The 13,418-nt window shown below is 35.5% G+C and overlaps 1 protein-coding gene across 2 annotated transcripts; it reads left to right on the top strand.

Moving 5' to 3' along the window:
• The first annotated feature begins 6,929 nt into the window (after window positions 1–6,929).
• On the top strand, window positions 6,930–9,307 carry rps21 (ribosomal protein S21). Of its 2 annotated transcripts, XM_026199474.1 has the most exons (6): window positions 6,930–7,005; window positions 7,348–7,429; window positions 7,630–7,693; window positions 7,941–8,012; window positions 8,410–8,465; window positions 9,249–9,307. In XM_026199474.1, the coding sequence occupies exons 2-6, from the start codon at window positions 7,380–7,382 to the stop codon at window positions 9,256–9,258; spliced, it is 252 nt and encodes an 83-aa protein (XP_026055259.1). In that variant the 5' UTR covers window positions 6,930–7,005; window positions 7,348–7,379; the 3' UTR covers window positions 9,259–9,307. The 2 variants fall into 2 exon arrangements, with proteins under 2 accessions (XP_026055259.1, XP_026055260.1); XM_026199475.1 differs by lacking the exon at window positions 9,249–9,307 and having other exon boundaries at window positions 8,410–8,469.
• Window positions 9,308–13,418: the final 4,111 nt, after the last annotated feature.

The following is a 13,418-nucleotide window of genomic DNA, read 5'->3' as shown; positions in this document are numbered from 1 at the left end:
CGGGACAGGAAAAAATATCAGTGGGAGTGGACGGGACCGGGAATCATGATAACACTTTGATCGCCAACTTTATACACAAAAATAGCCTAACTTTTTTTAAAAATCCACTCCCGTGTCATCCTCTACCTGGTGGCTCCCAAGGTTTTCTACTCGATCTCTGTCACCGATGGACTTTTGGGTTCTTGCTGCTGGTGCCTTTGGCTTGATTATTTGGGGACACTTGGCTGATCACACAGACATTCCTGGAAGCTAAACGATGAATCAGCTATGAATTGTCTTTAGCTGGAAAAATGACGTTTTAATGATCTCTTGCAATACTGATAAACTATTTTCCTGTTTGACTCCGTAAAGCTGCTTTGACACAACCATTGTAATAAAGCAATATGTAAATAAAGGTGACTTGATTTGATTCTATGTACTGTATAACCTCATTATATTTTTATTATTATTTTTTATTTTAATTTGTAATATTTCTTTTTAAACTATAAAAAAAAAATGTTTATGTAGTTGCCAAGCAATTTCGTCTGATGCCCAAATAATAAATCTTAGTTGAGGTAACATATAAAACACATAAACAGTTACATTTTAATTCACATAAATTGCTAGTCTTTTTAAACGTTTGACCAATTAAAACATTTTAGTTGACTGGACTATAAAACTAGTTCACTAAAGGTTGAGCCAACTAAAAAAGTCAGAAATTGACTGAATGTGAAATTTCTGTGGAACTTGTTACTAAATAATCATTAGCTGAATCCGCTTGCTATTTTTTACTACAAGCTGTTTGCTTTCAATGTATGCAAACGTTGAATACTGTAGATCTCGTGACACTCAGTATTCCCGGCATGGAGAGAACCATGAAAACGAATTATTATGGCTTTTAGAAGACTTTTATTTTTTAACAATGATTAAGTGTATATAAGTCAGAAAAGACTTATTTAAAATCAGTTGAATAAATTAGGAATGTATTGGGGGGGGGGGGTAATGAAATGATCGGTTAGTTTCATTTTACAGGGATGGTGATGACATTTTAATGACTTCTGATGCATTCAAGTAATGTATATTTTATTGTTTAATTAAAACAAACAAATGAGTCTGACCCACATGCTCGTTTTGTTTTCATATATTACATAACTTTTGCATTTATGAGTAATATGGTTTTGAATATCTAAAATCAAAAGGTGTGATTTGATGCAGTTATGTTTGCATGTGGTTCACACACATTGTTTTCCTAAGGTAGAATATGCAAAGCAGCGCTTGCATCGCCTCTGCCTGCTTACTGTGGATGGTTTATTCTAGAACATGAATAATCTCTTATATAATGCAATGACACTGTAGTTTGTGGGACTCCTTCTTTGTGGGATATAATAGCCACACCTAGTACAAAATTAAAATGGCTGGTTAAAATCTTGAAATAGTCATCGATAGTTGATATTTCAGTCATGGATTGATTGGTATTTATCTCCAAGAAAGGCACCTTTAAAAGTGCAGTTTTACCTGTTTTGTCTATCTGATAGATCAATATAAATACACCACAAAATGCCATAAATAGCCATAAATAGCCATGGCTTTGTGCCTTATGGAAAGCGGAATAAAATAAAAAAATAATAAAACATATTGAAATATTTATGGTACTTTTACGTAATTTTGTCCTACAACTGACCTTTCTCATTTACCCCAGTCTATCAACACATTGAGGGAACACCTGAAACATATGGCAATGTTGACTATTTTCTCTTTCTGCTTTGATAATGAATGTGATTGTCACACTTCTTTTGCCTGGGGACAATATAGCAGACTGAGAATGAGCGGCAGCTCTCTGATTCCACTGTGGAAACTATAAAGCAGGCAATCCATCCACTGGAGAATGTAACACATACAAAATAGTTTGGGAAACACGTCTGTGGTTCACGTCATTGCTTGATTTGGCTCACAGTTAATATAAATGCAGCTCGGCAGCCCAAAATATGTTTTGACATAATTCCTGGACCGTCGGATCTCATGATGATGCCTGTATTGCTGGTGAGTAACCTGATGATCTGTACTTGAGAAACATCTGTCTCCCTAGTTCTTCTAACACTTGTGTGTCTGTCTTTGTACATCAAAACTAAAGATACTATTAGTTAGGTGGTTATTATTTTAATTATAATCATTATTGTAGATTTTTTATATTTATGTTGTTATGCACTTTCTATTTCAAATTATATAATTACAAATGACGGTACATTAGCTAGATTTCGAGGTGACAAGGATAGACAAGAAACATACCTGCCTTTATTTAAAACAATGAGTTATTAATTGATTAATAGAGAGAGAGAGAGAAATTATCTATGTTATATATTAAATTGATGTATTTTTATTATGAACTCTATATGCCATGCTATTGTCTCATTAAAAATGTTGCAATATTATTAAGACTGTTAGGTGACAATTATATAAGAGGTTTACAAATTTTTACAAATTTATTATAATTTTTTAGATAAATATGCATTTGTAAATATATATTTATATATTTGTATGTGTGTATATATATATATATATATATATATATATATATATATATATATATATATATATATATATATATATTAGTGGTGGCCGTTATCGGCGTTAAGGCAAGACTCTTATCTGGCGATCGCCTTTAATATATTCTCAAAATTGGGTTGGGAGCTGGGTCTATACTAAGCAAGCTATGATGACTTTCACCTTGATATTTTATATAACTGACTCGCTGAGGACAGCCTAAAAAGATGCTCAGGACAGTCCTCGAAGTCCCTCCTGCTCCTTAACAAACAAATACAAATCACAGTTTGAACAACCAAAAAATGTGAAAGAGCCCAATTCAGTACTCGCGATGTTCTGGTGTTCAGGGCTCACGCACAGAAAGGCGTCTCAAAACACTTGAACATCGAATTTGCTTATTTTTGCTCTTGTGCCGACAAATACATACAAAACATGTCAAAATATCCACCTTGGAAATTATGCTCGAAAAAAATGTCAGTTATTTCTTAAGTGAAAGTAGACAGCTGAGGAAAAATGTGATCTGTATTATATTGGATGCGTTCATCGTCTCTTAAAGTGACCGCGCCTAATTTAGCTGCTGGCTGCTGTAATGTTAATCCAAGAAAATGAAAATCACTCATTGCTCTTGACTGAATTACTTTGTAGTTTTAACAGAGAAACCAAAAATTATTTAGACATCAGATATAATTTTTGATATATATAGCGCAACTGTAATAATGTGAGAAATGTGTCTGAATAAATGTAGGTTTGATTGTATATTTCATTTTTACATTGAAGACTATCCAGTGCTATTTTACATTTAATTATTTGGTTTCTGTACCTTGATTAGTTTTCCATAAATATAAAAATAGAAATATTTTATAAATATATACCTTTTTTTTTCAGTTGATGTTGCTGATATCAGGACTGTCGAGCGCATACTATAACCAGTGCTCCACATGCAACTGTACCCTAGCTGAAATTCAAAGTTTTGCAAAAAATCTAGGAATCCGCATTTTAAATAAGAGTATCAGCAAAACCTCCATGTCTCCGTGGACATACGAGTAAGTCGAGTTCCTTTTGTAGATCAACATTATTCTTCTATTATTCTTCAGTGCATGAATTCAAAATGTGTGTAACTTATTATTGTAAACTGTCTCTTTTTTTCTAGGTGCACTGGGGATACTGACAGGATTCCTATTTCCATTTGTAATGCTGTGTGTGATAAGTCATGCATCAAGCTTGTGCATGCAAAACCAGCAGGAATCAAAGTCCGCATTAACACTTTTAGACGGTTTCCATGTAGCAATGGCAGCTACAGACTCTGTAAGGAGGATTATAATTTGATTGTTGGATGCACATGTATTATGTATTAAATTTGAAAGAAGTAATACGCATGAATACAACTTTAGAATTGCTAAAAATATGCCATTAATGACATTATACCTATGTCTATACCTCATATACTGTAACAAAATACATACAGTATATATGTTAATATAAATGAAATGATCAGAGCAACTGAAATGAAAGACACTAAATAAATTGCAATAGCACTTTTTTTCTTCTCCAGCTTTCTGTGGTGAATGTGGCCCTCCAGTAATGAAATATAGAGAGCATGCCATAGCTAATATTAAATTAAAGCCTTTTTTCACATGTCTGTAGTTTGCAAGAAATCCTGTATTAATTAAGGCTTCAATGGTGTAATTTCCTTGTTTCCTGTTTCCATCACCCATGTGTTTATTTGTAGTTCCATATTGTGTTCTATAAATAAATAAAAAGTACCCAAGCAAATCATTGCAAAAATGCAAAACTTTTTTTTTCCAATGGGGGAGGGGTTACTGATGCAGAAGAATGGGCTTTGAAGCAATAAAAAAAAAAAGTTAATTACACATTCTTCTTTTACTAGATTTCTTTACCAAAATTGCAGATATGGTCATTTTGATGCAAAATCAGCAAACACAATGTATGATTATCATTTTTAACCCTTTAACATACATTGTAAACGCACGGTTGATGTTTTTTTTTTGCGATCAGATTACTGAAATTAAAACTCGACAAACCCCATTTTTGGCAATTTGTACTTAAACCTCTCATTGAACAGAGTATGTAATGACAAATATATCCACTGGGTGTGACTGCAGCAAAAATATATTGTTGCAGAAAAGCAGTGACGAGACCGAAATGTATTGATGTGATGCCTCTCTTCAAACAGTAATTGAAAAAAATTGTAGATTTAAAAAACAAGTTAATCTGATTTTCCAGTTCTAGACCTCCTAACAGTAAATTTAGTTAAATGGCAGAAACAAGGTGATAAAATGTATATCTGTTTTTAGACTACCTTAGAAAATGTGCTCGACGGTTGAGTTGCCCAGTTAGGGTAAAATGATCTTGCACTGCGCAAGATGAAGTTATTCCTTTGTCTGAACAAAAACCAATGCTTTGTTGCATATCACAGAACATTTATACAGATTGTCACTACGTAGATCCATTATTTATTATTTGTAATGTAATTTAATTGTTGATTAATTGTTTAATTGAATTATTATTTTGGTTTGATGCATTTTCTTATTTACTTTATTAGATTTCTTTTACATATATAATTTCATATATACTTTTTTTTTGTATATTGGATTTCTGTTATAATAGGAACAGGTTTATATATAATCATGGGTATTGCCATATTCTATGTCATCATATTCTACTGTCTGTAATGTTTTTATACAAAAGAGAAAAAAAAAAACATCAGTTGCACAAATGAAAAATTACATTAATGCATCATCATTTTTAGTTCATGCTGAGTTACCCTAAATGGTCAAGTCAACTGGCTGGTTGACTTATGTATCTGCTTTGTGAATGCGTCAACTGAAAAAAAAGAAAAAAAAGAAAAGTTGCTCAGTGTGGTATCAGGAACACAAATTTAACAATAAATAATATTTTGCTGTTCTTAGTGTGACTGTTAAAGGGTTAACAGTATTTTGATGCTATGCAGATACTATTAATAGACATGTGAATTTATAGAAAGCTTGTCTGTTTTGCTATTCTCAAACGATCCTATTGATTTCATGAAATATATACACTCATCTTATTACCTCTTTCCAACATAAAACATTTGCATGAGATTTTTATCTTCTCCGTCATGTCACCTGTACTGAGTGTGATGATGCTTCAGGACAAACCAGTTCAAGTGTGCTCAATTAAGACAACATTGCTAGTTCCCCCCAGAATTTTAATTTGCTGCAATGTACATTTCAGAAAAGTTCAATTTTTGAGTGAAAAGGTGTAAAGTCAGTGTGAAATAGTGAACTGTAAGGCCATAGACAGAGGAATGAGTGAGAGGAATTCCTTTTCTGTCATTGTAACTCATCTGACGGTCCACGGAGAGCACACCAGCTGCTCACATCTCCCACAGACTCTCGTAATGGCATTTTGCTGCAGGCCTTTGCAAGCTGGTATCTATTGTTTAGCATATGGCACATGACATCAAAAACAGAGCAGGTGGCAAACAGTGTTATTTTAGTAGGTTCATCCAATAAAGAACACTCAAAAGAGGTGGTAGTGTACGTAGGATTGTGCATTATTATTTCCATTGAAATTAAATTTCAGTGAATTGTTGTTGAATTATGTTTACCATGACATTTCAGCGACTGAATAGCTTGTGACATATAGGAATCTCTACCATGTCTGCAGAAGAATGGCTTGCAGTAAACTCTGTACGATACAGTCCTCTGGTATAATATTATATCTTTTAACATCCTTAGTACCTTGTCTCCTTCCACCTTGAGATGACCATCTTTAAGTCTAGTTTCTGCAGTCAGACTTTTGGTCCGTTTGTGAACATGAAAATTCAACTAATTCCTCTTATTGAATAGTTTCTCACAATTTTCTTTTTTTTAAAAATCCGAACTCATTGTGATATAAGAAATAGGCCTATACTTTAACACCAAAGTCAAAGTCAGTACTATCTACAATACTATGCGGATGAATTAAATCTGTTTAAATGAATTTTTGTGCATATACATGCATGTATGCATGCTATTTATTAACTTCTGACTGTCCAGAAATGAAAGTTTCACCTTTCTCACATCTATTAAATTATTCAGTGAATATATAAGCTACATTTAGCTATAACAGAATGTTTATCTTTCATTTGAAAACGTGTCCAGTATATTTTAATTTGATTTTATTTGGCTGTTTTTTTCCCCTTTGATCTGATTCTAAACTTGACGAATGTATGTATCACAATAATATCAGATGTCATATTATTCGGTTATACTGGACACCTAATATTCTTTAGCCTAGTTGCCGTGTCATAAAAACGGATATATTTAATTTTGCTATTTAAAATGCAGTATTGTTTATTAATAATCATTTACATATACAGTTTCCCCATTTCGCCATTTCTGCTCAAATAAAGTCCTCTCACTCTTATTTTGTGTTCCGTGTTACGTCACTTCCTCCTGACCCTTTCTCTTTCCTTTCCGCGTCGGCCATTTGTTATAAACGGTAAGAGCGGCATGAGCTCTAGTTTACTAGTATGTTTTTTACGGGTTTGAGCTAACATTTACAACATTTGTCTCACACCATTTATGCAGGGGACTGTTTTACACAGCGTGTATCACATATTCGCCTAATAGTCAGTTTTCTGCGTGTTTTATTGTTGGTGAAAGAGCAGCAGGGCTGAGTGTGTAACGTTACACATGTTTGAGAGCAGCGCTCCTTTACTCCAGTTAACCACCCATTGTAAATATATAACTCAGCTCTGCGACCAGCCTGTAAAGAAAGGTGTTTCGTGTTAATAAAGCTGATCACTGCCTTGACATGTACTGATTTGATTGTTTGCCGCAGACTGAGCTGATTGACAGTCAGATAAAGTCAGGATGCAGAACGACGCTGGTGAATTCGTGGACCTGTACGTCCCTCGCAAATGGTGAGGTTAAGTCAAACTGAACAGAAACTGTTTTTTTTTAATAGAATATATCTTTATTAAATATGATTATTTAAATAATATTAATGTACGCTCACCAATAGCTGTCTGTCATCGTTTGTATCTAGCCATAGATGTAAAGTTAAAAACTGCGTGAGGGCACACGTTTATTCATCTTGAGTGTTTCTTGTGTGTGTTTCTAGTTCTGCTAGTAACAGAATTATTGGTGCCAAGGACCATGCCTCCATCCAGATCAACATCGCTGAGGTTTGACACACATTTTTGTTTATATGTGTGTATACAGGTTATTAAATTGCATTGCATACATATCAATAAAATGCAAGTTTAATTATTGCAAATAAAATGTATGTGAATTACAAAAATTTTGTTTTTTCCATTGACAAAACTGTTACACAGTAACACAAGCCAGAGTGGCCACTGTTAGATGCCGAAAGATGTATTAGTCAACCAAGAGTTGTGGTGATTAATGAGCTGCTGCTAATGGTCTTTACAGGTGGACAAGGCTACAGGACGGTTCAATGGACAGTTCAAGACCTACGCCATCTGCGGTGCTATCCGGAGAATGGTATGTTCAAATAGAGGTTATTCCAGCTAAAAATTAAAGTTTAGCCTTGTGCTATCTTAAAATGTAGAATAATTTGCTTCTTAATCCAAACAGATTTGGAGATAATTAGAATTAAATCACTTGCTCACCAATTAATAATCTGAAGTGAATGGGTGCCGTCAGAATGAGTCCAAACAGCTGATAAAATCGTGATACATACAAGTCCATCGATTCACATCTTATGAAGGGAAAAGCTGTGTTTGTGTCAAATTCATCAAGATATTGGAGTCGTGTGGATAAAAAGTTCATTTTTTGCATGATCTTTTGTTCTGCGTCTATGTGTAGTGTACTAAAGTCTGACACTTGTAATGTGTGCATATAAACGTGAAAGCACAGACGTTTGATTTGTGTTCTGCAGGGTGAAGCTGACGACTCCCTCCTGAGGCTCGCCAAGAACGACAGCATTGTGGCGAAGTAAGCCCATGTCACTAAACCGCTGTTTTTTCATCTCCTTCATTAAATTAAAATTAAATTTATGCATTTAGCAGACACTTTTATCCAAAGCAACTTACAGTGCATTCAGGCTATCAAGTTTTACTTATCATGTAATACTCTACCAATTGAGCTACACTATTATTATTATCATTATCATTATCCTTATTTTTCTGGCAGGTTTTAATTGCTTTCTGAAGCCACTTGTGTTAAGTTTGTAGCTATGCAAAAAGATACTTTAAACTTACTGTAAGATTTTCCTGTTCAGCAGCTGATTTCTTTATTCCAGTGAGCACCTTTAAGAGTTAAGGTCATTGCACGCTGGCTTTGAAATTTCTGCTTGTTAATTTTTTTTAAGTACCTCATGTTGTGTCAGTCACGTTCACACACTGCCTCTGAAACTTAAAAAGAAAAGAATTGGGTAGGGTTTGATTTTCTGCATTTTTCGCTTCCGTAGCAAGCAATTTCAGAATTGTTTTGAGAGACCGCTCTGAGCCACCGTAGAAGCAAAAGCCAAAATTGTGTGCAAAGCCCTTTACTGCACAAATGTCTTTCTGTGAAATTCTTTGTCTTGAAACAGTTAAAAGTCTCTTTAATACTGTGAAAGACTTCTTAATTTTAAAAGCTGACATAATCACAGAATTTCTACAGTTGTTTATAAAATCTGTGATCTAATTATAGACTCAGGTGCTGAACTGTTTAAATCTGCCTGTTTGGTACACGTGCATGCTGACTATGCTTCTGATAATTGTTTTCTCTTTACAGGAATGCCTAAAAAGGATTGCAACGTTTTCATAAATTAAAAAAATAATAATGAAAAAGGACAACTGTGTTTTGTGTTTTTAATGGTGTGAGTCTGACAATTATTAATGGCTGCTTAAAGGGGCATGATTAATTCAAATGATGAAACTTGAAATATCAATTGTAAGTTATTGTATAATTAGATTTAACCATTATAGGAAAAGACAACAAGCTGTGGTGTTAAGAGAGTATAGAGTCCAATCTGTATTTTGATTGGACAGGATATAGTTTCCTGTTATAATTGGCAAATGATGTACATGTGCTACCCTGAGCTGTAAAGCAAACTTTTGGATAGGTTTTAACTTGCCAGATGGGGTGCTAAGAGGAGGTGCTTAGTTAACCATCAGGTCACAGTGGTTTTTTTTTTTATATATATATAATACATGCATGCAGTCCACACACGATGGCCCTCCGTCCTGTAGAGGTCACTGTGAGCTCAAACATGCTCCGTGTGATTCTGTGATTGGTTCTGTGTTCTGCTAAGGTTCCTCCTCTAGAGGGCGTTTGGTGGCCCAGAACATACTCTAGAAAACGACTGCTGTATTAGAAGCAGTGTTGTAGTCGAGACCAGCTCATTCGAGTCCGAGTCCAGATCGAGTCCAGAGAGGGTCGAGTCCGAGTCAAGACCGAGTTCAGAAAGGGTCGAGTCCGAGTCAAGACCGAGTTCAGAAAGGGTCGAGTCCGAGTCAAGACCGAGACCAGAGAGATTGGGTCTGAGACAAGACCGAAAGAAATCTTCAAGAGTATGTCAAATGTTTGGTGGAAACAATAAAGGTTAAAAGGGCCACATAGTATGTGGTGTAAAGGTAATTTTATTAGTATTATGAAGTGTTACTTGTCAATATTAAGTGCTCATTTTCACATAACATCGTTGTACCACTATACACATCCATATAACCTTTCTAGTACACATAATATTACTGTACGACTCTATATTGTAATTCCACATAACACTTCTAGTACAAGTAACATTACTGTACCACTATACCTGTAAATGTTCAACTGTAACAGCTTTTACATAACTTTTAACCCTGAAGCTTAACTAATGACTGCTAATATCCTTACAATGTATTGGATTATGTGCACTTTAGATGTTGTGAAGATTACAGATGGGCATAATTACTTTTCAAAAAAATAAGTGAGGAGACCATCCTGCTACCCAACCAAGCACGATGTGGTCTCATGATCAATCCACCCCGACTAAAAACTCTCTTTACTGGTGCAGAGGAAGCGGGGACTGACAACAGTTACCATTTTATCACTTTCTGTAACAGCAACGGATAATCTAATGCTAATTTCCCTGGATGGTGCGTTTTAATGCAGGGTAAAATACACACTAGTCGAAGTTTTTTTTAGTTACGGAGGCAGGAGGGTACCTTAAGGCCGGTGACACACTGGCTGCGTGGCGTCTCTACTGCGTGCCAGAAACGTGGTGGCTGCTTCGCGTTTTCTGTGTCTTTACACACCAGAAGCGTGCCTGACGCGGCGCTTGGCGCGCTGTTGCGGCTGTAGGTGATAGAGGGAGGCCGCCAAAAAACCAGGCTCTTTATTTTTTTTATTACAATATCAAATTTATTTTTTTATTTTACACACCTACTGATAAGACACCGTCAACAGTATTGACGGCAAAATAGAGTATGTTTGACAGGTGCAATATTTGAAAATCGATCATTATTAATTTATTTTTAAAATTACATTTATATCTGCATTTATGTCAACCTATAGACTTTCAAATATCAAAATGTCATGAATTAATATGTATTTGTGTACAAAATGACATATAAACATATTTTCCTAGAATATTTTGCCTGGAAACGCTTCCAACATGCACGCGTGTCGCGTGAAAAATAGGCGTCGGTTCTATTTCGAGCATGCGCGCGTTTTCCGCGCGGCTCGAGCCGCGCCTGGGACGCGCGTCTCACGCAGGCAGTCTGCAAGATCTAACCTGTTAACAGGGGAGCCGAATTAAAAACAGACACGCTACGCAGCTGAGACGCTTGCGCCACACATCCAGTGTGTTGCTGGCCTAACGTCTCACGTCAAAAGAAAATCACCAGTCATTGGATGTGTCAATCAAACATCAATTTAAATAAACATTAACATACAGTAATAATCATGAAATATTTGGATTGGGACTCGAGTGGACTCGGGCATAAGTCCGATTCCTAATATGTTCGAGTCCGAGTCAATACCGAGTCAAAATGCACACGAGTCCATGACAAGACCGAGACCATTAAAATACGGTCTCGAGACCGAGTCCAAGACCGAGTCCGAGTCTCGAGTACTCAACACTGATTAGAAGTGTTTAATACTAATATCGTCTATGATATAGAAGAGCGTAAAGTTTTCAAGTGAAAACTGTTGCAAAATCCACTAAACCTATAGCTCAAAATAAGATTGATATATGCAGGGCTCTCAAGTCTCACGCATTGGGCGTGAGACTCACGCATTTCAACCCGTTCACACGCTCACACGCCACACCTTGTATTTCTCACGCAGAGACATTACGAGGACAACGCCCACCAAGTTGCGGCGCTATTTTTTTAAACAGTGAAACAGGTAACGTAGAGGAATCAAGTGAGTTCCCCGAAGGCCCTGACACGCACCTGCTAATCGAATAAAAAAATATAGCTACCGATCAGCCAATCAGAAAATAGCATTGCTGTATCCGGGTAAGATTTTTACAGGCTCGTGTGCAACACAGATCCAGACGCTCGCTGAAGTAAGGTAACGTTACGGTTACAGACTTGTCAAGACAATGACACAGATTTTCACTATATGTTTTTTTTATCAATATATTAATTTAACATTTTTTAAAAACAGTCTAAGATATGTTTTGGTCTGATGGTTATTATGACCCCGACACGCACGCAATTTTGGCCATTATACGTGGTCGGCCGTAGCTTTTGTGCCTATTATTAGCCCACTATTATTTTTTTATTGCCAAAGTTACACGTTGAAGAGGATGCGGGGCTACTCTGACAGTTTTATATAAGAGACTTCTATAATAGGCCTATCCATAATACTTGTATGGCAGTATCCATAATAGTTTAAAAAAAAAAAAAAATTTTCTTTCCTTTTATTTTTACTGCACCTCATCCTGGTCCCCATTTTCAAAACGTTTTGCCTAGGCTATTTCATTATATTTTATCCAATGTATAATATTGATTATTGCATTCGTCTATTTCAAAGATGTCAGGGAAGAGGCAAAGGAGCAATCTTTCATGCTTTGTTCTAAAAGATCTGGGCCCGTATTCATAAAGAATCTTAATGCAAAAAGTAGTTCCTAGTGACAAAATTCTAAGAAAATTCTTAGAAATGTGGGCGTTTACTTTTAAAATTAAAGAAAAAAATCCTAGTAAAGAAAAAATTAATTCAGAAAGCATCTTATCCCTTAAAAGAGGTCTTAAGGTAAAATTTGTTATGAGCACAGACGAGGACTTTTAAGAGGCTTAAGAGTTTCTTTAGCAGAGGAGAAAATGGCAGAAAGATGAAGAGGCAGAAGAAATGTGTTGCAGACAATGGATGACAATGAGTTAATAAGACGGTATAGATTATATAATAATTTAATATAATATAATTTAATATATAAATTAAAGTAATCACTACATTACGATATTTGGCAACTGGGAACATGCAACAATGCAATAGTGATGATTTGGGTCTGTCACAACCTTCTGTAAGCAGAGTGATCACACAAACAATTACAGCACTTTCAGAACATCTTATTGTGTCACAGTTCATTTAGTTTCCACTGGAGATTCCCACCTTGCAGGCTCTAAAAACTGCATTTATGAATATAGCAGGCTTATAGGTGAACACAAGCAGGGGGAATGAACCGTTAATAGTTTGTCCTATACGCTCCCATGTCTGCTTCTTGTCCCTTGCTGTGTCTGAATTTTCCTTTAAGAATGGCCTTGTGTTCATCCACTAACTGGGCTAACAGTAAACACTGTTCCTCTGTCCAGTTTGGCTTTCTCGCTCTTCTTGGCTTTGATTCCATGTTTGATACATTAAAACCAACACTCAAACCGCCACTTAAATAGGACAGCAATCACTGTAACTGGAAAGAGTGGAACAATTTTTATCATTCTAAGCCAATCAAATACCTTATAGGAAATTAAAAGCATGGTA

The sequence above is a fragment of the Carassius auratus genome, chromosome 23, assembly GCF_003368295.1.
Source record: "Carassius auratus strain Wakin chromosome 23, ASM336829v1, whole genome shotgun sequence".
Classification (NCBI taxonomy): domain Eukaryota; kingdom Metazoa; phylum Chordata; class Actinopteri; order Cypriniformes; family Cyprinidae; genus Carassius; species Carassius auratus.
This window is presented reverse-complemented; position numbering and strand designations above follow the sequence as displayed.

Bases quoted from the DNA above. Each gene is read 5' to 3' on its own strand.
- rps21 (XM_026199474.1), top strand. From the start codon at position 7,380: ATGCAGAACGACGCTGGTGAATTCGTGGACCTGTACGTCCCTCGCAAA. The intron at 7,430-7,629 runs GTGAGGTTAAGT...GTGTGTTTCTAG, and splicing joins CTGTACGTCCCTCGCAAATG to TTCTGCTAGTAACAGAATTA. The intron at 7,694-7,940 runs GTTTGACACACA...TGGTCTTTACAG, and splicing joins TCCAGATCAACATCGCTGAG to GTGGACAAGGCTACAGGACG.